This window comes from Malus sylvestris, chromosome 3, assembly GCF_916048215.2.
Source record: "Malus sylvestris chromosome 3, drMalSylv7.2, whole genome shotgun sequence".
In the NCBI taxonomy this organism is placed as follows: domain Eukaryota; kingdom Viridiplantae; phylum Streptophyta; class Magnoliopsida; order Rosales; family Rosaceae; genus Malus; species Malus sylvestris.
Genome location: NC_062262.1, coordinates 5951094 through 5975665, shown reverse-complemented (window position 1 = coordinate 5975665; position 24572 = coordinate 5951094). Strand labels below are relative to the sequence as shown.

The 24572-nt window shown below is 38.9% G+C and overlaps 5 protein-coding genes and 1 long non-coding RNA gene across 11 annotated transcripts; 4 read left to right on the top strand and 2 right to left on the bottom strand.

Annotated features, from left to right (window-relative positions):
• Positions 1–773: 773 nt before the first annotated feature.
• Positions 774–2005, top strand: LOC126615347 (uncharacterized). Its single transcript, XR_007620785.1, has 3 exons — positions 774–1093; positions 1177–1340; positions 1690–2005. It is a non-coding gene; the product is annotated as an uncharacterized LOC126615347 (long non-coding RNA).
• Positions 2006–4561: 2556 nt separating this feature from the next.
• On the top strand, positions 4562–9134 carry LOC126615334 (anthranilate synthase alpha subunit 2, chloroplastic-like). The gene is made up of 11 exons (XM_050283152.1): positions 4562–4827; positions 5201–5385; positions 5477–5666; positions 6081–6232; positions 6544–6659; positions 6912–7158; positions 7246–7302; positions 7517–7669; positions 7990–8070; positions 8263–8349; positions 8632–9134. Exons 1-11 carry the CDS (start codon positions 4662–4664, stop codon positions 8953–8955), a joined length of 1758 nt encoding a protein of 585 aa, XP_050139109.1. The 5' UTR covers positions 4562–4661; the 3' UTR covers positions 8956–9134.
• Positions 9135–10021: 887 nt separating this feature from the next.
• Positions 10022–12473, bottom strand: LOC126615343 (probable NAD(P)H dehydrogenase (quinone) FQR1-like 3). Of its 5 annotated transcripts, none has more exons than XM_050283163.1 (6): positions 12222–12473; positions 11299–11424; positions 11098–11180; positions 10867–10960; positions 10500–10765; positions 10022–10427 (listed from the first exon to the last, which is right to left on the bottom strand). In XM_050283163.1, the coding sequence occupies exons 3-6, from the start codon at positions 11121–11123 to the stop codon at positions 10202–10204; spliced, it is 612 nt and encodes a 203-aa protein (XP_050139120.1). In that variant the 5' UTR covers positions 11124–11180; positions 11299–11424; positions 12222–12473; the 3' UTR covers positions 10022–10201. The 5 variants fall into 5 exon arrangements, with proteins under 5 accessions (XP_050139120.1, XP_050139123.1, XP_050139122.1 ...); XM_050283166.1 differs by having other exon boundaries at positions 11320–11424; XM_050283165.1 differs by lacking the exon at positions 12222–12473 and adding an exon at positions 12072–12215.
• Positions 12474–13354: 881 nt separating this feature from the next.
• LOC126615338 (uncharacterized) lies at positions 13355–15870 on the top strand. 2 transcript variants are annotated; one of them, XM_050283156.1, is made up of 2 exons: positions 13355–13503; positions 14353–15870. In XM_050283156.1, the coding sequence occupies exon 2, from the start codon at positions 14355–14357 to the stop codon at positions 15741–15743; it is 1389 nt and encodes a 462-aa protein (XP_050139113.1). In that variant the 5' UTR covers positions 13355–13503; positions 14353–14354; the 3' UTR covers positions 15744–15870. The 2 variants fall into 2 exon arrangements, with proteins under 2 accessions (XP_050139113.1, XP_050139114.1); XM_050283157.1 differs by having other exon boundaries at positions 13364–13503; positions 14332–15870.
• Positions 15871–16358: 488 nt separating this feature from the next.
• Positions 16359–21129, bottom strand: LOC126615329 (putative disease resistance RPP13-like protein 1). Its single transcript, XM_050283146.1, has 2 exons — positions 16904–21129; positions 16359–16742 (listed from the first exon to the last, which is right to left on the bottom strand). The coding sequence occupies exon 1, from the start codon at positions 20708–20710 to the stop codon at positions 16913–16915; it is 3798 nt and encodes a 1265-aa protein (XP_050139103.1). The 5' UTR covers positions 20711–21129; the 3' UTR covers positions 16359–16742; positions 16904–16912.
• Positions 21130–22538: 1409 nt separating this feature from the next.
• Positions 22539–23435, top strand: LOC126615344 (pleckstrin homology domain-containing protein 1-like). Its single transcript, XM_050283168.1, has one exon. The coding sequence runs from the start codon at positions 22763–22765 to the stop codon at positions 23198–23200; it is 438 nt and encodes a 145-aa protein (XP_050139125.1). The 5' UTR covers positions 22539–22762; the 3' UTR covers positions 23201–23435.
• Positions 23436–24572: the final 1137 nt, after the last annotated feature.

The following is a 24572-nucleotide window of genomic DNA, read 5'->3' as shown; positions in this document are numbered from 1 at the left end:
AGATTTGATGGGCTTGTTTTGACCCTCAAATTCTTCAGTCGGCCTTATACTCTGGAGGAAACCAGAAAACCCTCCAGCTCAGTTCAAGAATAAGCCTGTGGAAAGTTACTTCTTCAAAAGCAAAAGTATTCCATATCATCTCTTCTCATTTTTCTTCTCTTTATCCTTCATGCTGCCTACCATGCAAAAGAAACAAGCAGAGAAGAATGCAGACTGCACAATCAAATCAACCCAGCAGAAGGAGTCTGAATTGAAACCAAGGAACTCTCCTATTCTCTGCTCAGAATTCCAATCCAGTTCGAGGTCAAAGCTGTGGAAAGTCAACAAGATCATCTATCTCCAAAACCAAATTTACGTTCTTAAACTCTACTCTGTCTGGTTCTTACTTTACCATACTTGTCATGTTTATTCGTAGTTTGTTTGTTTGCTTGTTTTGTGTGAGTTTATGCTTGAAACATTGAGGACAATGTTTGATTTAAGTGACGAGGTTCCAGTGACTATCATCGATTGGAAGGATAAGGTTCTTAGGAACAAGACCGTTTGGATAGTGAAGGTTTTGAGGAGGAACCACTCAGCGGAGGAGGCTACTTGGGAAACAGAGGATCGGATGAGAGAGATGTATCCGAGATTGTTTTATGATGATTAGTGTTGTATTTGATTATGTAAATTTCGGGGACGAAATTTCTATAAGGAGGGTAGGTTGTGACAACCCGTCCCGATTTAACGTGTCATATGTATACAGTGTGTTAATTACCCTAAATCCTTATACAATTGTTTAAGGTTTGGACGGCTATTTTATATGTTGAATGATTAAAGGCTAAGGAATGGATCACACGTCCGATTCCATTTCCATTTCCTTTCCGTGAAGTGCTCCACTACCTCCCTCAATAATACCTTCACTCATCGTCATTCCCTCACACGAACCTGAAGCTCTCTCTCTCTATCCCTCGACAGTCTCTCTCTCTCTCTAACTCTCCCTCTCGAACCGTAAGCAACACACACACAAAAACTCAATCAAACTTGCACAAACGTTGGATCTAAGACCACCATCGTGATCCTGAGAACTTCACGAACACGGGGATACCAAATTCAGGTGAGTTTCGTTTCGAAAAACTCTAGTTTCAAAGGTCCCGTGTTTATGTACTGTTCATAAACTTTATTATGGCTATGTTTTAGGCTAAACAAAGATCACAGTGAGTCTTAGAAGGTCCCAAGGATGCTCGGAGTGTAACGTTGGGAAGTTTTGGACGTAAGAACACGGAGATCGACAAGTTCAAAGTTTGACCGGAGCTTTCGAGGCTTTTTCCAGTGAATACCCGGCGAGTTAAGGGTCGAGGTAGGTATTAATGTGTTCGTCTCGTCAATATCTTCATTTTGATATAAATTACGTTGAAAATGGTGAAGAAATGAAGAAGTTATGACGTTTTGAAAAATACCCAGTTTCCGGCGAACCAGTCCGACGAGACGAGGAAGAAGACGCGCGTGGGGGCGCGTAGGTCCGACCTTCCTCTGGCGAGTGGGGGCGCGTGCGTGGCCCAAAAATTATTATAAAAATTTCTACGTGTTCATGACGTCGTGTAGATCACCGTGGTATATTCCCATACCCAAATTGAGCAACGTATGAGAAAGTTATTGATGAATGTTTGTGTATGTGCGTTTAAATAATGTTTTATAATTATTTTTGTATAGGTGAAAATTATACGGACGAAGAACGTAACCAAAATAGGCGAGGGGGTTACGAACCGGCTACTTATCAGTGAGTGGGCAGTTATTTTTCAGTATATATATACGTATACTTGACATATTTCCTAGAAAACGTATTTTAAAAAGAAATACGAATTAAGCAACTTATCATGTATGCATCATATTTTAGTATGTGCATTATTATAATTATGCATATTGTTGCATGGTGCTGAGGAGGCCCAGGTAAGCTACACGTAAGTATATACATTTGAAATACGTAAGTATATACATTTGAAATACATTTGAGATACGTACGAAATACATTTGAGATACATTTGAAATACATTTGATATACAATTGAAGTACGTATGAAATACGATTGATATACGTATAAAATACATTTGAAATACGTAAGTATATACATTTGAAATACATTTGAGATACGTACGAAATACATTTGAGATACATTTGAAATACATTTGATATACAATTGAAGTACGTATGAAATACGATTGATATACGTATAAAATACATTTGAAATACGTAAGTATATACATTTGAAATACGATTAATATGCGTATGAAATACATTTGAAATACATTTTATATACGTATAAAATACAGTATGAAATACATTTGAGATACGTACGAAATACTATTGAAATACATTTGATATACGTATGAAATACGATTGATATACATTTGAAATACATTTGAGATACGTACGAAATACTATTGAAATACATTTGAGATACGTACGAAATACATTTGATATACATTTGATATACATTTGATATACGTTTGATATACGTTTGATATACATTTGATATACATTTGATAAACATTTGATATACAATTGAAGTACGTATGAAATACGATTGATATACATTTGAAATACGATTGATATATGTTTGATATACGATTGATATACATTTGAAATACGATTGGAAATACTATTGAGATACGATTGAAATACTATGGAAATACGAATGAAATACGATTGAAATATGATTGAGATATAATTGAGATATGATTGTGATATAATTGAGATATGTTTGAGATATAATTGAGATGTGATTGAGAGAGAATTGAAATACGATTGAGATATTATCCTGATAACGATCATGAGATATAGTTTAGATATGTTGAGTTATATGATTGAGATGTGATAGAAAGCTCATTTACTTGCACACGTATATAAGTGCTCCCGCCTAGAGAGAGGCATAGCCTTCACGTGTATGTTCACCTCCCACACCGCATGCTCGCCTTGGATCCAAGTAGGTGTATAGCCTGTCGTATAGACCACTTATGTGGGTTCGACTTGTAGGTGACCCGCGATTTATCGCACAGCTTCACGTGATTGTAGCACTAGAGCATATTATGATATATACAGTGATGAGTTGCAGACCACGTGAGGTGGTATTGAATGTGTGCAAGATATACATGATGTGATGAGATGATTATGAGCTATATATACAGCCAAGGGCTGAGTTGATTATGATAAGATAATTACGAATGAGTTGATTATAAGTTATATATGCAGCCGATGGCTGAGTTGATTATGATGATAGAGTATGAATTATGTTTATAGCCAAGCGTTGAATTGATTGTATGTTATTCCCTCAGATTCACATAGAAATGTTGAGCATTCAGTTATGATATTTGTCATGACATACATTCATATTGTTCTGCATGATTTAATATATATTACGTATATGATTATATACTTTACTTCTGGGAAACTATACTTGTTTTACGGCGAGGGGTTAGTATATTCAAAAGAGAAAAGAAAGTTTTGAAGAAGAATGTTTTGCTGACCCACTCAACTTTGTTTTGCGCCCCTCCAGGTTCAAGATATTTCAAGTTATGGTGGCCACGAGGAATCCAACGGTGTTCTGACAGAATTGACAAAAGTAGGACTCACTTCGGGTGTTTCATCTTAGCAATTGTGTTTTTAAAGCTTCCGAACTGTGTAAATGGCTACGTCACTCTCACGTGACGGCCAGCATGCCCTCCTTCGGGACGGGGTGTGTCATATAGTCATATAAAAAATTGTATTTAAAACTTATGGTACATTTGAAAATAAACGTACCAACTTTTGGTACTTTTAAATTCTAAATAGACTGAAAAACAAAATGTACCAGAAATCCAAATGTACTATAAAATCAAAAACACCCATATTAGAGGTATTTCTTTTTTGAACAAACGATACATCTTCACTAAGGGGGTGGGAAAGTGGGCTAAGCCTCGCAATGAACTAGTAATAATGTGGTTTGAATTTGTATTTGACGAGAATCAAACCTAAAATATTTCACTTACTAGTAAAGAGGAATATCACTAGACCGTAGTACTAAGTGACATATTATAAGTAATTAAATGTAACAATAGAATCAAATGTACCTTTAAGAGTGGTCGCTTTGTAAGCCTATATGAAATCAAATGTACCATAAAATCAAATATACCCATATTCTGTGTGATCAATAATATTAATAGTAGAATTAAAACAACACCAACAACAACAACAACAAAGCTTTATTTTACTAAGTGTGGTCGGTTATAAGCCTGTATGAATCCAAAAATACCATTACCCTTGATTTTTGCGCCAAATCTTCCATTATCTCCTAAAACTCCATGTATTTTGTTAACGAGCAAAAATAAGCAAATATGCACATAAGGTAACGAACAAAAATAAGCAATTATGAACATAAAGTAAAAAATATTGTGCAAAAATGATTTATCTATTTAATTTTCCTCTTTAAATTATTTTTTTTCTTTTCATATTATGTATTAGCCTCTTGGCACGTGTAGTTTTTGTTTTAATTTGAGCCCAAAGTCAAAAGCCCAATAGGCAGTGTCTGGCTCAGTCTTTCTCCAGTCTGAGCCACACAGAACCCACCACGGAAAACTTCGTCTGTTCGAAACTCAAACTGCCCAAAATACTGAAACTTCGAGAGCAGCCCGCTTTCTTCTTCTTCTACAATGGAAACCCTAGCCGTTGGCTCCCGTCAACTGCCGTCAACTTTCGCGCCACCGTCAGCGGTCTCCGTTAACTTTCATAACAGAGCCTCCAGCTCTCTAGCTTTGCTTCGCGCCACTCCCCTTGTCCGTACATTGAGATGCTCGGCTCTCTTATCTCCCTCATTGGGTAAGTTTTCAGTTTTATCTTCTGGAGAAGTTGATTAAACTACATTTGCTTTCTGGGATGCGTTTGGTTTCCGAGAAAGTGTAGAACTTTAGGAGGAAATGAGCATTGGACATTCACATTTGAGTATTTGTGTCTGTTTGCTGGAGAAATTAAAGAAATTGAATTTTTGGGTTTGTAGTTAATAGAATTTTGATTTACATTGTAAATTTTAATTTTGGTTCGATTAGCTGAACAATAATTTTGGCAGTTATTATAATTTGTCCAAAATTTCAAAGACTTATGATATGCGGTGAGTCAAGCAATGTCTGTTTGTAATGGACTCAATGTGTTATACTAATGTGAGTTTTGATTCGTATGATTGATTTTACTGCAGCCGACCAATCAGAGAAGTTTGTAGAAGCCTCGAAGAAGGGGAATTTAATTCCTCTATATCGGAGCATATTCTCGGATCATCTAACTCCTGTGCTTGCTTACCGGTGTCTGGTTAAGGAGGATGATAGAGATGCTCCAAGTTTTCTGTTTGAGTCAGTTGAGCCGGGTTCCAAAGACTCCAATGTTGTAAGCGCCCTCAGCCCCTTGTATAATGTGTATTTGTTTGCTTCTAACCTTAGGCAAAAGTGAATCACTTATTATGTTAATCTTTTGTTAGGGGCGGTACAGTGTTATTGGGGCCCAGCCATCCATTGAAATCGTAGCAAAAGAGAACATGGTTACCATTATGGACCATAGAGAAGGTTGTAGGACAGAGGAGATTGTGGAGGATCCAATGACTGTTCCTCGGAGAATCATGGAGGGATGGACACCCCAACTTCTTGATGAACTTCCAGAAGCATTTTGTGGTACGATAAGTGCACAAATAACATATTTTAAATTTTCTTGCAGTACTCATATCTTAATCCTCTCAATTCAAAGTAAACCACTTCTCCTTAGACTTGTATAGTTGTGGTGAAGATGTTTATGAAATTGAAAACTGTGCTTTGCTTAATTTTTCCCTCTTAATCTCGAAGTTTTGGACTAGGCAAGTAGAATTGTGGGTTAGGAGTACTGCTCATATTTTCCTGTACATTTTCTTAGGCTTAGATGTACTATGTTGACACTAGTGTTATGTATTGTGTGATATTCTGGACTCTCGCAAAAGACTTATTTGTCACAAACTTTCCATTTATCCTCGTATTATTGTATAGTTCGGTCTTAAATAATGGAGGTTCTCGAAGTTACTAGTGGTGGTTAATAACATCCACTCTCTTTATCAGGCGGCTGGGTTGGTTTCTTCTCTTATGATACAGTACGTTATGTTGAGAAGAAAAAGCTGCCGTTTCCGAGTGCACCGCCAGATGACAGAAATCTTCCTGATGTTCATCTTGGTCTTTATGACGATGTGATAGTGTTCGATCATGTGGAGAAGGTACTGTGATTTTTAAAATAGTTTAAAATACTTAGATTCAAATGCATGTCAGAATAGAAAAGACATCTACTTCTTTTTGTTAAAATAGTTTCTTTCGTCCAAGTTACTCGCTCTTATGCTGATATTCTTTTTCTTCAAAGTTCTTGTTTGTTTTTACTGCCACGGTGAATCAAAATATCTGCATCCAGCTCCATTATTGAACTAGGAGAATTAGTCAACTTCATGCTTTGGTTGTAAATTTTTATTTTAAGAAATACGGTGCTACCTTTTGCGACTATAACCATTTCTATTTTTTAATTTGTCTGCTATAGAAAGCTCATGTAATTCACTGGGTGCAATTAGATCAATATTCTTCTGTTGGAGAGGCCTTCAATGATGGAATAAATAGATTGGAAACACTGGTATCTAGAGTGCATGACATTGTCACGTGAGTAATCAACTCCTTTCTTTCACATTTCTTTTCTATTTTTCTTTTGTTGAGTTTCTATTCCTCTCCTATTTTCTACTCATCCCACCCTCTCTAATACCACTTTTGATCACGAATATATGCTTATGTCAACAGTCAATTTCAACTTGAGGTTGCCTCAGGGCTGGGGAAATTAGTCTTCTATACTTATTCATTACTATTACTTTTTTAAACTTAAGGTTGATTTAAGAATGTACCAACTGTCAATTTCAGCCCGAGGCTGCCTGCAGGTTCAATAGAGTTCAACACTCAACATTTTGGTACTAAATTGGAGGACTCAAGCTTGACAAGTGAGGAATATAAGGAGGCAGTTTTGAAAGCTAAAGAACACATTCTAGCTGGGGATATATTTCAGATTGTATTAAGCCAGCGTTTTGAGAGGCGAACATTTGCAGACCCATTTGAAATTTACCGTGCATTGAGGATAGTTAATCCAAGTCCATATATGACTTATTTACAGGTTTGCCTTTTTGCAGCAAATCATTGGTTCCAGTCTACTTGTTCACCTTAATTCTGAGATTATACGAGTATATACTTCCATGATCAGGCTAGAGGCTGTATTTTGGTTGCGTCAAGTCCAGAAATTCTGACACATGTTAAGAAGGTAAGTAAAGGAAGTCCAAAAACCTTATCTGAGTGTGCTATTCTGTTGCTAGCTCCCAAACCTCTATGATGGTGTAACTGTAACCTTTGTTGGTTCCTACAAGATGTCCCTACATTTTATGTTTTCTTTGGCCCCTTTTGTTTTCCTACTAGAGTGTTATAATCTTCATTGGCTATAAATTGCTGTGCTGTGCGTTTCTTATTTTTGTTAATAGCAAACGATCACCAACCGGCCTCTTGCTGGGACTGTTGGAAGAGGAAAAACACCTAAAGAAGATTTAATGCTGGAAAAGCAGCTTTTGAATGATGAAAAGCAATGTGCAGAGCATATTATGCTTGTAGATTTGGGGAGGAATGATGTCGGGAAGGTTTATACTCTTTCCCTTCTCCTTTTTGTATGATTATTGACATTCTACTGTATGTCAAATTTTATTCTCCAGAGTGTAAAACCATGCATATGTTAAATTTTATTCTCCCCTGTATCTATTCTCAATCCATGGCGGGTAAAATTATTTCATTAATTCTTATTTCAGCTTTAGCTTGATAAGTTTACACTTGCTGTCTTGTCTGTTCATGGCTTAAGTGACTACTATTTCTTATATTTTATAACATTTTTGTTGTATAATCTGTTTTCTTCATGATGCATCTTGTGACCATAGTAACGCGATTGATAATTTTTTTTATGAAGGTTTCAAAACCGGGTTCTGTCAAGGTTGAGAAGCTCATGAACATTGAGCGGTATTCCCATGTCATGCACATAAGTTCAACAGTAAGTATCTCCTTTTGTAATACACATAATAAGTGACCTAATATCTATCTATAACGATTGATGACACATTCACGCATTTGTAGACATGAGTTTCAGAATTTTTTTCTCATAGGGTCTATATATCCGTTTTTATCAGTGTAATGTACTCAACAACCAATTGAATTAAGGGATGAAAGTTTAATGTAATTGTAGGTCACGGGAGAGTTACGTGATGATTTAACTAGCTGGGATGTTCTGCGTACTGCGTTGCCGGTTGGGACTGTCAGTGGAGCACCAAAGGTTTTCTTCATGAGCCGGTTTTCATTTTTTGTTGGCATCTTTGTTTTATTTCTTATTAGTTACGCTAAATTGATCCTAGACTTAATGAACCTGTTTAATCCTGCAATTACAAACCTTGAGCATTAACCTAATCAGTAAGGAATTGGGTCAATTGGCTTATACACCAGTATTGGTAGTGGTAGATATATGGAACCTGATGTCATGATTTCGTAATCTATCTTTTGTGGACTCGCTTAGGATTAATTCTCGACTTTTCTCATTCTTGGCTCTACTGCAATGCAGGTGAAAGCCATGGAGCTGATCGATAAGCTGGAAGTGACTAGACGTGGTCCATACAGTGGTGGTTTTGGAGGAATTTCATTTTCTGGCAACATGGACATCGCTCTAGCTCTTAGAACTATTGTTTTCCCAACTAGTTTTCGGTATGATACAATGTATTCATACAAGGACGCAAACAAGCGCAGAGAGTGGGTTGCTCATCTTCAAGCCGGGGCTGGTATTGTCGCTGACAGCGATCCAGCTGACGAGCAGAGGGAGTGCGAGAACAAAGCTGCTGCTCTTGCGCGCGCAATTGACCTTGCAGAGTCCTCGTTCGTTGATAAATGAATACGTTTTCTGGTTTGTGACCCTTTCAAGTTTTTTTTGTAATTTCAACATTTTACTCGAGAGTTGAGGTGAGTCATTTTTTTGTACGAATAACGTGAGTTTGATACTTAAACATTTAAACAAACTAAAATGTAAAAGTAATGGCATACACAAGCAAATGTTAAAACCCAAATTATTCACTCCATGCTTCATCTATCATTCATTGCTGCTTTTGCCCTTAAAACTTTTTGCGAACAGCGTCATATGTTGAAACCCGGAACAGATTAGAACGATCACCAGACAGGCTTTCTCTTGCCTTCACCGCTGCATCCTTAGTCGGCGTGACAATTCCCGCCTAACCTCTGTTTTTGAAGAGGACTCTGGCGACCTTGCCAATCCTCGAGAAGAAATCTCTCAACCTCCTCTCCGTGTACTCTTCACCATCCTCGTTCAAAGGAACTATAAGCACCTTCTCCTGATCCAATTTAGGAACAGAAAAAGCTGTTGCTGCCACCTTCGCCTTTTTCTTCGCGTGCATTGCAGCTCGTTGTCTTGCTTCAAAATCATCGGCATTGTGCTGCGAATTGTGGCTGGCATTGTGCTGCAGATGGTAGCTGGCATTGGGCTGTGAATGGAGGCGTTGCTGGTCTCTCTTTACTCTTCCAAATCATCAAACTTTTTCCTGTCCTTTTCATCCTTGAGGATCTCAAAGGATGACTGGAGAGCTTGGAATTCGGCAAGGGCATTTGGGGCATTTGGTCCCTTATCCGGGTGCAACTCCAAATTCAGATCTTTTTAGTTGGGGAAAACAATCCGTTTGCCGTCTTTTTCGTGTTTGTATGATACATAATTTGAGTCTCAAAGAATTTTTAGGGTTTTAACTTGGATTTAAAGGATCAAAGCGATTACAAGAATTTTTTTTGTAAGGATGATGTGAATTTGATAAAAGTAAAAGATCTCATGTTACAGTCAGTAGTTCACATGCGGGGTTGATGCATCAACAGTCCCACAACTAAACAATGTTCAATGACAAACTCAAGACAGGACAAGCCCTTGCCACAACTTGCAATATCAACGATCAAGGAAGTAGCAAGAAGATGGACCTCTTCATTCATCAACTTATGGTTATTGGTTTTTCACATTGAAAGGACATATAAATATACAGCATCTTGAAATTAAGCGCAACTGGCATGTGGTCCAATATTTTATTGGATAGGCGTTGAGTTTCTACCCATGAGTCCCGGGTTCGAAACTCCCCCCTCCCCTCTTAATTTTTGAGTTTCTTTGCAATTTGAGCCACATATTTACCCTGGTAAAATGCCTGCTGGAGTTCTAGCTCTGTTGGTTGACGTGATCCGTCTGCCGCAAAAGTTCCAGAGCCATAAGCTGATCCACCCTTTACAGCATCCATCTCAAACATGCCGCTCCCGAAGGTGTACCCAAGAGGCACAAAAATCATGCCATGATGTGCCAACTGTGTTACGGTTGTTAATCTGCAAACAATCGGATGTAATCAAGGGAAGTGAAATGTTAATCTTCAACGGACGAAAGGTCAAAAAACTCACGCGGTAAGCTCCTGCCCTCCGCCATGAAATCCTGTACTCCAGAAGATTCCAGCAGGTTTGCCAGCAAGCGCTTGCTTTTTCCATATCTCTTCGGTGGCATCAAAGAAGGCCTTGAACTGTGATGCCATCACACCAAAACGAGAAGGTGAGCCAAAGAGGAAGCCATCAGCTTCCACAAGCTGCTCTGGCCTTATTTCCGGCACATCATCTGCCTTAGGAGGGGCCTTCACCTTTTGCAGTATGACACTGGAGAGCGTCTCGGGCACCTGCTCCATTCCAATCAAGTCAAACAAACTCTCTTAAGAATATTGAATGATCTTACAAGCATCAAGATCTGTTGTTGATTTGATCAAATCCAAGATGTTACCTGCCAAAGTGTTGCTTCAACACCTTCAACCGAATTAACTCCACGATGTATTTCACGTGCCATAATCTCTACATGTCCATGCAAGGAGTAGTACCTGCAAGAAGTAGTTTCATGTTTCAACATCCCAAATCAGTTCAGGAGTAGAATTCTTGCGAATACAAATATGAATGGTTCAAATATTCTCAAAAGAATGCGCGGCCGCAAGAAATTAAGAGGGATGGAGATACTTACACGATGTATATCTTCGTAGTAGCCATAGCTGCAATGTTTGATTTTCCAACTACTTATGCATGTAAATCAGTACAACCTCTCCCCTGAAAAATGGGACTGACTTGTTATCAAAGCCAACGGATTTTTAATTTAGGGACCATTGCTCCGATCAACTCCATTTCTTAATGCAGAATAAAGATTTGAATGAATTTCAGCTCTTACGCGCACAATTGGAATACACGCCTTAAATTCAAGAGAGATTCACTTCAAGAGATTGATGCAGTGACTAATACTACTAGCGAAGGTTCTCGATCAAAAGGCACACGCGATCACTTCAAGAGAGATTCACTGGTTGCAAACAAATCAAGCGAAGATGAACAACTTACCAAAGTGTTTGATAAATAACTCAGATTCACCAAGTTTGTGAAATATCAAAAACCGGTAAGTAAACATCCGAAAAAAGGCCTGATATTGGATGCAAGAGTTGAGAGTAAGTAATCTAGTCTCCAATAACAAAAGAGTGGTGCTATCCACACACCTCTTTTTACCTCTCACACACCCTCTACTGATTTATGTCCTTTGATCCTCTCCAATTCAGTCGATCCGACGGCCGCAAAATTGAGAGGCCTGTGTGGAAGGTAAAATGGGAATGTGTATAGCACCACCCTAACAGAGAGGAATCATGCAATGTTCTAGTCTACAATAAGTAACCAAGATTTTAACTTCCAAGTATATATCGGCTAGAATTTTCCTCCGGCGCGGTTAACTGCACTTTTATAAACGCGGATATGTTATAGACACGCCAACACTACAGTCGTTCATATGCAGTTTACTGGCTCAAAACAATTGGAACCCTCTTTCTTCCACATATTTTGTTGTTGTTTTTTGGTAACTTCCAAATATTTTCTATTGAAACTAACAAAAGTACAGGCTTAGCATTACATGAATACATGAACTTGCTATACATACAATTTTAGGGATTTTCTAGCATGCACCTCGTAAAACTATACACCGATATCTCCGATCCTTACACGTTGAATAATTAGCTACACATTCAACGCTTCATTTATCCGGTACATGCCATACGCCCGAGCACAATCCAAAGATGGAAGATGAAAGGAGCTAAAAGAGATATATGCGCTTACCTGGAAAATGCAGGGACTGGAGAAAGCCAATATTTTGATGGGATGCAGTTTTTGCGAGGTAGAAGAAGATGAAGAGTTGACTAAAGGACAATCGCGTCTCACCAAACTAATAATTCGATGACGTGGTAAGCAGGGGAAGCCTTATCATGATCATTTCGATTTGGTTGTTGTCTGCAATCTAATCTTCTTCTTTCTTCTGTACTTTCGTTGCGTTACATTCACATTCATGCTTATCTTCGTACACCACACGCTCCTCCGCGGAAACAAAAACCAGATAAACTCTGGTTTCATTCGTAGACAACGACGTTTAAGGCGATATTATTTGTCAATAATACAAATATATGTGTTAATTTAATCCGTTAGATGTCGATATTACTAACGCATAACATCGCAATGATAATACATGTGCCGTGCAAATTACTCTCGCATTTGACGGCATAAAATGATGTAGATGTGTACGTTTGAACAAAAATAAGTAAATCATTAAAAATGATGTCAGCTATGGTTTTTTCAACCCAACCACCCCCCACCCCTTTTTTTAAATCAAAACGGTAGTTCACCTACGCATTTGCCATATTTTTTTATACATGATAAACTTACTTTAACACTTTTCATTTACAGGTGAATAGTCGTAACAGCTACACCACAACATTAGTCGATAATTTTTTTAACGTTGATAAGTAAAGGTGATCAATTGCATATCTTGTTTATTTATAGATTTTGAATTGAAAGAACTAAAACAGAATAAAAAACTATAAATAAACAGGAGCATGCTTATGAGAAAAAGAATAATAGAAACTTGTTTAGCTTCTCTCATGCACATATGAATCGTGTTCAAGAGTTACAATTACGTTGTTAATATGAAATTGATATTCAGTTGCAATGTCGTTCACATTGCTTTATTCGCTTTGTATCTTTAGTCCGAGTTAACCCAAAATGATAATCTTAACACTTATTTGTATCATCTCTCTAATAAAGATGAAACCACGTATGCTCGTGGGTCTTACCCCATTGAAAAAGTAGTACAAATATACGTAATTCCGTAGATCGAGTCCGAATGATACGCAGCCCGTCGCACGACCCATCATATGCGCAGGGAGAAAGGCTCAAAATTTGTGATGGGCAAACCTTTTAGCTAGCAGGCCCACTTAACAAGCCCATCACTCCTGCCCTTGCCATTCTTCTTCTTCTGAATTCAGTTGTTCGTCCGCTGACAGTGGCACTTTTCCTCGATCCCACGATTACCCATCTCATCTTCCATCCTTCCTTTTCCTCCCAACAGGTATTTATTTTTTTCTTTTCTGATCATTTTGTTTCTTATTTCTTGGTATTCATAATTTCCTTTAATATTCCTGGAAATGTTTGTGTAAAATTCTAGAAATTGTAGCGAATCTTGTTCGCTAGTAACATTCTCTGGAATTTATGGGTTTAATTACTGCTCGGATTGGCTTAATTGCTACTTGTGGGGGGTTAAAGGATCAAACTTTGGCTAAAGTTGCAAACTTTGTTTTTCATTTTTCATCATTAGGGTTACATTTTTGGCTATTTGTTCAATCTCGTTAGTAAAACCTGTCAATTCTTGATAGATTAGTGGATAATTCTATAATTTTGTTTGTGAGAGGCCTTTCAAATTAGACTTTGGCTAAAGTTGCAAACTTGCAAACTTTTTCTCATTTGCCATTATTAGGGGTTAAATTTTGGCTTTTTTTTTTACATTTTCCCAGGTGAAAACTGCCAGTTCTTCCTAAACTGATATATAATCCTATATGAAAGAATCCTGTGAAAACTGAACTTGGGTGAAAGTTGCAAATTCTTTTCATTTTTTTATTGTTTATCGGCCAAAGTTGGAATTTTTATGATTCAATTTATGTAGTTGTAGGATGTCTTAAACATGAAGTTGATCTCTTTATTGGTGTTGAAATATTCGGACCATTTGGTATGGAAGCATGTTTCGTGAATATTACAATTTGAATTAGTTTGAGTGCGAATCTGTCTTGTTTTCGTACTTGGTTGAACTTTCTGATGAGCGGTAAAGAATATGTACTTATTGTTTCTTGTTTAATGAAAAAAACAATGATCGGTTGCTTATCCGTGAGATTTTTAATTAAAGGTTCCTTTGTGAATATTCAAGGGATGACGGAAGTTGGAGAAATATCAGGTGCAAAACCCTGTGAAGAAATCTGGGCCAAGCTTGTTCCATCAGACTCAAGATACCTGGATGTGGAGATTAGTTCGGATGAGATTGTAGTTTGTTCAGAGATCTTGTTCTCTTCTATTCACAAATGCAAGTGGTGCAAGATAACAAGGAATTCAGACCACTCTTCTGCCACAATACAAAATAAAAGGTCAAATGCAATAGTTGTTGACGGGAGTGTAATCCAAGCTGAAGACACTACTGTTATCAGATGTGGAAGTGAAATTGTTTCAGGTCTTGATAAGGAAGGGTATTTAAGCTACAGGTTCAACGTATTGCCTGGTCCTGAAACTTGTCAGAAGCAGTTAAAGATTTCTATGGATGCTGAGCATGCAAAATGCTGCATTTGTTTGAATATATGGCATGATGTTGTCACCGTTGCTCCTTGCTTCCATAATTTCTGCAATGGTTGCTTCTCGGAGTGGTTAAAAAGATCACAGGAGAAACGTTCAAGTGTACTCTGTCCCCAATGTCGAGCAGTTGTGCAGTTTGTTGGAAGGAATCACTTCCTGCTTAATGTTGCAGAGGAAATGCTAAAAGCAGATTCTTCATTAATACGCTCCAATGATGAAGTGGCAATTTTAGACTCTTATGCAACAATACTATCTAATCTTGTCATAAACTCTGGAAAACATCTACGAGGAAAAAGGGCTCGCTCCCAGGTGGATCAAGAAGCTGATAATGCGTCAAATCCCTGCCCTCAATGTGGTACTGAATATGGTGGGTTTCGCTGCAATCAAACCACCATCCATCTGCAATGTCAAGCATGCGGAGGAATGATGCCTTTGCAAACCAACTACAGTGTACCTCAACACTGTTTAGGATGTGATAAGGCATTCTGTGGTGCATATTGGCATGCGCAAGGGATTGCACAAAGTGATTCTCACCGCATGTGCAGTCGCGAGACTTTTAAACCTATCTCAGAACACACCATCTCTAGAATGCCTACTTCAGCACATGAAAACAATCGACATGAACAAGTTATCACTGAGAAGTGTATTGCACATTTGGGGAGAACATTGCAGGATGTTATTGCAGAATGGCTTGCAAAGTTGGACAACAGAGAAATTGATCGAACAAGGATGCCCCTGAATCATGGTGAGACGATAACTTCTGCAACACCTACATGCAATTACTGTTATGAGAAGCTGATATCATTCCTCTTGTACTGGTTTCGGGTTTCAATTCCCAAATATCATCTGCCCCCAGAAGCGTCAAACAGGGAAAATTGCTGGTATGGGTATGCATGTCGGACACAACACCATAATGATGAGCATGCTCGTAAAAGAAATCATGTATGCCGTCCAACTAGGGGTACTAATATGTAGCTTTTCTGTTTTTTTCGTTTGTTTTGAGAATTAGAAGTTGATTTTCAAACTTATGCTTCTTTGGCACTAAGGAGACTTTCTGGAATCCAAAATCTATGCTGAAGATTTTTCTTCTGTTTGCTTATAATTTTCTCGTACATTTTATCCCACGACTTCACACCTACACACATGAATCAATCCGGAAACTTTTGGAGCTCTACGCATCCTTGAGGCATGATGAAATGGTAATCGTTTGACCAAATGCGTCGTTTGTTGCTCAAAAGGAAGAAATTTTGGTATGTGATAGGTAAATCTCTCTTTTCTCAACCATCCACTTGTATTGTTCTCGTACATTGAGTGTTTTGTTAGAACTCCCTTTATCTAAAGATTGTCAGCGTTTATAAGCTTCTTGAGGATTGAAAAATTGTGTCAACACCATCGGCAGCCTAGCCGGTCCTAGTAGGACCTGGGGACTTGCCGTAAGGACGGGTGAAATCTCTGTCTGTCTAATCCCATTTGATCAACTGCCTGGTTGACCAAAAACAATGTCTATCAAACCAGGCACATTACACCACCACAGAAACTTTAGCAAAGTACAGAACAGCTACTTACGTAAATACATTTGCATATGTTAAATTCATCTTTAAATTAGTCTTTTTATTCACCCTTATCCGAACAACTCTCTTGTACTTTTGATCCAAATTAAAAGCGAATGCAAGCAGACGCGGAATGAAAAAATTGGACGACAGTGTTAGGGTGCAAAAGGAAAGTGGTAGAAGACCCCGTCCAATACTTATCCGGTGGTAGCAAAGGAATTTGAGAGTAGTGTGCGTGGTGGGCAGCCCCTCCTTCGGAAATGATTCTTCAGTTTCTTCTTCACATTCTGACAAGTTTCCAGCATAATGCAAGAGCGGATGGAAAGCTTTTCTAATGTTGACAGCAATTCCTCTTCTAGAAACGATTGCGGACAATCTTCGAGATATATATATATATATATATATATATATATCAGAGTTTAACCTGTCATATAAGATGCATCTAACTGTTAGAAAGGAGGAGGGAGACTAGAAAATAATGGTTTACTTGTCACTCAAGAAAAGAATTCAACAATATGAACTGATGGGCTAAAATAGCAACTAAAAATTCACACAGCATAAGGTAAACTTTGAAGAATTGTGCACCTTTTCCGATCATATCTTTTTCTGGTCGATCATTATGTTGGGAATGTGAGCAATCTTGGGCCAATCTTCTCCCGTCTCTCTCTGGCACCGTGGTGTTAGCAAATTACAGTCCCATATTTCTAGAAGAGAAACAGAAGTGGGTAGCCCTTCATCTGGCAACCTCTGGAGTTGAGGGCAAAAGAAAATCCTAAACTTCTCGAGAGAGATAAGGTGTCTTAACTCGTTGCCATCGATCACCTTCAGGTCGAGAATTCCAGAGACTGAGAGAGAAGTGAGAGTGGCGGGCAGCAGCCCCTCCTCCGGAAATGATTCTACTACATCTTCACATTCAAAGAAGCCGACCCCTAAGCGTCTGAGAGAGGTGAGTCTTTGCAGACCCCATTGCATACGATTTGCGATGAGTTTTTTACAACCTCCGATTTTGAGCAACTCCAACTTAGCCGGCAGTCCCCCTTCCGGAAATGATTCCAACTCTGGACAATAAGATATGGACAGAAACTCAAGAGACGGGACAAGGGAGTGCATATCCGCTGGGAGCGACCTCAACTTCTCACATTCACGCACATCTATCTTCGTCAAGTTGGGCGCATGCAACCCTCCATGAGGAAAACCCACAAAATTTGGGCAGTCCAATATCTTCAAATTTTCAAGGGATGGGAGGTTACATTCTTCCGGAAATGATTCGAATTCTTTACATTCTTGTATAGACAGAGACTGAAGACATGGGAGAGAGATGACAATCTCTTCTGGCAGTGTCCTCAGTTTCTCACATCTACAGAATTTCAAACTTGTTAATTTGGGCACCATCAGCCTTCCTCCATTGCGAAAACCCCGAAAATGTGCGCATTCAGACATTCTCAGCTGGCGAAGCGATAGCAGTTCAGATTCTCGGGGAAACCATTCAAACTCCTCACAATTTTCTATGTGTATAAACCGAGCAGATGGCAGGGAGATGTGCATCTCTTCTGGTAGTGACCACAAGTTCTTACACCCGAACATAGATAGCACCGTCAACTTGGGCGCAAGCAGCACTCCACCACCCACAAAACCTATGAGATTTCGGCAATTCATTGTTTGCAATTCACGGAGACATGGGAGCTCAATACGGCATTCATCACATTCTTGCGAAGAAGCAAGGGACTCAATATTAACACTCCACAATGTCAGCAGTTCAAGTCTTGGGAAGCAGTCCAACTGTAACTTCCCGGTAAGTTTGGGACAGAACTTCACACTCAGCTCACGAAGATTAGGAAAATCTCCTCCTTCGCCTCCTATACGTCCAGTAAAAGACCACTCTTGCCACTCCTGCATCCATTGGAATCTCAAATATTCCAGAGATCTAAATGCAGGCTTAGTTTCTCCATAAAACTCAGAACCAACCAATTCCACTCCATTTAACCCCTCAATTTCAAGCCTTTTGAGGAAGGGTAGCTGCCCCAATGGTGGCATTGAAAAGCAATATCGACAATCCTCAAGCCGGAGACTAACAAGATTATTGAAAGAGTCATCGCCTAACCAACTTGGAAATGTTGTACCACCATATCTTTCTATTGTCAGTACTTCCAGGTTTGTATGGGGTTGCAAGTTGCGCAGCACTGCATTATCTTTTTGAGAATCGTCACCGCAACCATCCCATTTCAAAGTTACTTCACTGAGATGCTTCTTGTCGCCCATTTTGGCCTCCAAAGCATCCTTGGCATGGACAATATTGTGAAGCCCTGAAATATGAAGTGTTCCACGCAATTGCTGAAACCCCTTTAACTCTACAATATTCCTCCCAGTATGTTTGTCTAAAACAAATGCACCTCCTAATGTTTGAAGATCTTTCAGTTTACCCAAGTGGAGGGACATACTTTTTATCTTCGTTCCCGTGATATCAAGGTGACGCAAGTTGATAAGTCTACTCAAAGTAGCTGGCAATTCAGAAAGATCTTTACACTCTGACAACAATAATGTCTGTAAATTACACAAACTACCTATTGTTTCAGGTAATTTTTTGATTGAAGTCCAACACAGATTCAAGTACCGTAGATGTTTCAAGTTGCTAACCGAATCAGGCAACTCCTTCATGTGGTGCCCTTGTAATTTGAGCACTCTCAAACATTGCAGTTTTAGAAGTAGATCACATCGTACTGTGGGCAATGAATACCCTAAAAGGAAGGTGCGCAAGTACTTAGCTTCATATAAAGTATCAAATCTCTGGAAATCAACATCGTATGATTCCAAATAAGAGAAATGGCGAGCCCTGGTCACATCGTCCAGTGAGCAAATATCCTCCAACCTAATGCAAAACTTTCCAGATACGAATTTCGCTAAATCACTTATTAAATCATGCATGATGAAAGAGTTGTATGAGGAATATTGAAAGAATGACCTTGAAACTAGATCATCAAAGTATTTCTCTCCAACTTCTTCCATCATTTTCATCCTGTTGGGCTGTAAAAGATCTTCGGCCATCCACAACAAAACTAGTTCCGACTTGCGAAATTTGTAGTCTTTGGGAAATATCGAACAATAGCCAAAACAACGCTTGAGATGTGGAGACAGGTATTGGTAGCTTAGCCATAAAGCCGGTAGAATGCCACTCTTCGCATCTGACAACTCCCATATGTCACTTTGTAATATATTTTTCCATTCTTCCAAATTTGATTCAGAGCGTAAGAGGCCCCCAAGCGATTTTGCAGCTAAAGGAAGGCCTTTACACTTGCTAACAATTTGCCTCCCAATTACTTCTTGATTTGGATCTACAAAACCACTTTCATTCTCGAAGGCATGTTTTGCAAACAGCAACCAACAATCTTCCTCAAGTATTTGCATTAGATGGTGGGTTGGACGAGTACCCATCATAGAGGCAACACCTTTGTTGCGTGTAGTGACAATGATCTTACTTCCGCGAACTCCAGACTCAAATGGACGCCTTAAAATATCCCAATCATTGTAACTCTCATTCCAAACATCGTCAAGAACAAAGAGAAACTTCTTCCTTGTCAAAACCTCCTTGAGTTTAACTTGGAGCATATTTAGGTCTGTAATATCACAATTTTGTGAAGTAACTGACCCATACAGTGTTTGTGTTATTTTAACAACATCAAATACCTCAGAAACACAAACCCATGCTCTCAGATTAAAATGCCCCTTCACTGCATCGTCGTTGAAAACGAGCTGAGCAAGGGTGGTCTTTCCGATCCCACCCATGCCGAAAACAGGAACGACTCCTATCTTACTGCCAGTAACATCATTTGATAGCAACAACTTAATGATGGTTTCCTTGTCTTTATCTCTTCCGTACACATCAGAGCCTTCAACCAAGGAAGTTGAAGGCAGCGTTTGTGAGATTATGTGCTTGCAACCTGCTTTCAAATGAAAGGCATCTTTTTGTTTTGAAACGAACCCTAGCCTCTCAAGAATTTCCTCTATCCTGGAGTCTATACTTGTCTCGTCAAAAGCACGAACTGAAGCAGAGATAAGACCTTGTACCTTGTTGGTGCTAGTGCTACTTCCGAACTCAGCTTCCATTTTCCGGCTTAGCGCTTCTGTCTTGATCTCGTCCAACAGGTCCTCTGCATCAAGGACTACCTCTTTGAGCTTAGTCAGCCACTGCCTCACAGCTAAGTTGCTTATTTGCTTCTCCTCGGCGTCATCGAAAACAGCATGAACATAGATCAACGTTGTCTCCAACTTGTTCAGTAACTCACCGGTCCGTTTCTTTCCGCTGATGAAGTTCTTGACCTCCTGAGAGTCCAACTTCACAAACACTTGCTGGAAGAAACCGGAGAGAACGGCTCCACCTACCACAGCCAAAGCCATGATCGAGATCGAGAGAATGTACAGCAACTGATCAAAGACTCGGAAAGAATCTGGTCTTCCCCGTTTAGACTTCAAGGGTGATGACTTTTCTAAACATAAAAGGCCATTACAAATTCACGACACATGAGCACCACTCGTTCTTATAAAGTTAAAATCTTTTCAATCCATCTAAAACCCTTATATATATACATCGAGATTTTCTTGCCATACAAAAATACAAAGGTGCACTATTAGGTATTTGCCCACGTTATACCCAAAAAACTGCTCCTCTTACTAAACCCTTACTAATGCAGAATGTTAATCATCAATCCTAACTGCATCTTCTGCAGCAGGCTAAGTTGCAAGTGCTTTTCTTATCCTTCTGCATATGATCTTTATTGTTCTTGTTCCTTAGTAGCTTTTGCCCAGATATATGCCCAAGGCAAAAACCTAGAGAAGCTGATTGTCAAGTTGGTGCGGGAGGGACCGAGAGAAAGTGGCCGTCGGTGGTTGGTTGGTGGGGGGGGGGGGGGGGGGGAGGGGGGTTGCAAGGTAGGTTTTTTTCTAGGTTTTTATCCTATAGGAAAACTAATGAAAAGGCCTTGAAAACTTGAGTTTTAATAATAAAGACAAAATAAAGGGTAAAGTGAATAATACCATGATTGACTTTTTAGTGTAAAAATGTGGTTTTTCGTTAAAGTGAACAGTACCAAGTGCTTTTCGTTAAAATTCTCATCTTTATATTATTAGTTTTAGTGGAGAGTATTTTATTAGTAAGGTAAACTTGGATTTTTTTTTTTAAACAAACGATATTATTTATACAAAGTAAGAGTGGATGAGCTTAGTCTCACAATGAGCAAGCAATAATATGGTTCAAATTCGTATTTGGCAAGAATCGAACACCTCTCACTTACAAGCGAAGAAGAATATAATTAAACTGTAGTGTTAAATAACAGTAAACTTGGAACTTTAAGGCGTTAAACAAAATTTGGGATGAACTTAGAAAGGGTGTGGAGTTTAAATAGAAAAGCTCTTATCTAAATTTGACAAAAATGTGGAGCATTTGCTTTAACCAACTTCAGTTGAATGTCCATCAAAATTATGCACGCCAAATGCACATGAGCCCCTTTTAAGACTACAACAATTTCTCTTTTTAAACATCTGTGTTTCACGTGATTAATTTTGATGAAAATTCATCGACTTGGCGTCAATGGCCAAATGCTCTGTACTTGTCAAACTCAAATACCAATGTCTTTTTTTTTTCGGTACAATAATATTGTATTTGAAGGAGAGGGGAACTAATTCACACAATAGGCCAACCATTAATTAGGTAACAAACTCAATACAAATATAATACGTCTTTATCATCCATAGGAGTCACATGAGACTTCTTACTTAAAAGTAAAAAAGAATATCATTAGATAGTAATATAAACCTGTATAGTTGTTACCTCATATAATAAGGTTAAAGAACTTATAATTTCAATACCCAAACCTTCTATTGGGTTATAGCGAGGGATCAATACTTTAATTTACTCAAATTCGCAATAAAATTTGTTTCATTAGTAATTTGTATCAAAACCTTCTATTATGAAAATAAATTACTTAGATTACAAATGCAAGCAGTGGATTGTCATAACGGTTAGGTCTTACTTTTCAACTTATTACGTTTTGGGATTAATGCAAAATATCATTTATAATTTAGAAACCGATATAAAAATAAATTAATTACGAACTTACTGTTTTTTTAGTTTCAAGCCTAAGACGATTAACTTATTAATTAAAAAAAATTAAAAAAAATTACGAGGTACAGTTGAGTGTGCACGTAAGCATTGTTCATTTGTTTACCCAACAAAAACTGAATCGCGATCGCAACAGGACAGGACAACGTTTGATCTCAACAGGCTGTCCGTCTCCATTTGCGCTATTAGACGAACATATAACCGATTTCTGTTTCCGGATCCCAAAAGAAATCAGACACATAAAACCCATCTCGTCCACCGCGCTCTTATCTCCCTCGAAAACCCTGACTCCGCCCACACAAACACACCTCACGCGCCGCTGAACCAAGAAAATGGAGGGTCTGTGGCGGGCGGCGACGGGCCAAGACCCGAGCCCGGAAGACTACACCGGAATCGAGTTCTGGTCCAATCCTGAGCGCGCCACGTGGCTGACCAAGCAAGGCGAGTACATCAAGACGTGGAGGCGCCGCTGGTTCGTCTTGAAACAGGGGAAGCTGTTCTGGTTCAAAGACAGTCACGTGACCCGCTCGTCGACGCCGCGCGGTGTGATCCCGGTCGGCACGTGCCTGACTGTGAAGGGCGCCGAGGACGTGGTCCACAAGCCCTGCGCCTTCGAGCTGTCGACTACCAACCACGACACGATGTACTTCATCGCCGATTCGGAGAAGGAGAAGGAGGAGTGGATTAACTCGATCGGACGGTCCATAGTTCAGCACTCCAGATCGCTCGCGGATTCCGAGGTCGTCGATTACGATAGCAGCCGACAGTGATCACAACCTCTCGATTTTCATGGTACAGTAAACTGTAATTTGTGCTTTTTTTTTCCTTAAATTTGATGTAATAGTTGTTTTGTTTGATAAAAATCGGAGCTTTTCTTGTTTTCTTGCTGTCGAATTTGAACAATTTTAGGCTGAATTTTGTTTCTCTGTTGCTTTTGTCGTAAGGTAGATGATATTTTGTGTGATTGAAATGTTAATTCGTATGATTTTTGTGAGAAGGTTTAAACTTTGATGTTGTAATTTGTGAAAATTGAGTCTTGATTCTGTTAGCTGTGTCCACTTACCGGTGTTCGTAGAATTTGCATTCTTGGAGTTGAACAGAGTTGCATTTTCGACGAAACTTGATAATGTTTGAGTGTTTTTGCTCAAAATTGTCGGATGGTTTTCGAATATCTGTTCTTTAGTCGAGGATTTTGATGTCTTGGAGTTGAATCGACCTTATTAGTCGTGTTGTCCTCGTGTTTGTAAATGTACAACTAGTTTTGAGAAGTTTTGCGTCGCTATGTGAAGTTCAAAAAGGTGCTAGCTGAGCGGATCTGGTCAAATTTGCTTGCTTGTTGTGGGGTTTAGCAAATTGAGAGGAAGATAGGTTTGGTTTATTGAAATCAACCGTGTTGGATCTCAAATAGACACCAAATGATTCAATTTAGTTCAAACTGCAGACGATTAAGTTTCAACAGTTTGTGATTACTAGCAAATAATTGACATTACTGCATAGAAATGGGGTTTTGGAGTATGTTTTGAAGCGTCGAAGAAGTCTCAACCTTGAAATACAACCACGGTGCTTAGCTAAGAACGTTAACAGTAAGATAGAAACTTGATTATCATTGAGTTTTAGTTGCAGAGGTGTGGGGGAGATAGTAGCCACAGGAAAAAATTCGTGTAGATCAGGTGCTGTGTTCGCCTCTCATAGGAATGGGGTAGGACCTACCTAGCCTAAGCTAAACCTTCGAACTTCGGCCTCCAACTCAACAGAATTCTGGGTTATTCAATAAATCCCCAACTTTGATCCTTCCCGTCAGTCTCCAACTAATCCAAACCAAAATTGGGGTAACCTGAAACGAACTAAACCAATCTTATTTCTTTGTTTACAGTTTGGGAAAATCATGACTGAGATAGATGGTTTCGTTTCATTTCGTTTCTTCTTTGGGGAGATGAGTAGGTTTGATTTGGTGCAGTGAGGCTATGGTTGATTTGATAGCAAGTTCTTGGTCTGCAAGAAATGAGGTCAATTTGTAAAAATTCTGGAAGCTTTTTGATCCATGTTTCTCATACGGTTTCCATATATCCTTGATATGCATTGTGTCATTGATTAATATGTGATAACCAAAAACTTTTAATCTACCCATACTAAAAAATCTCC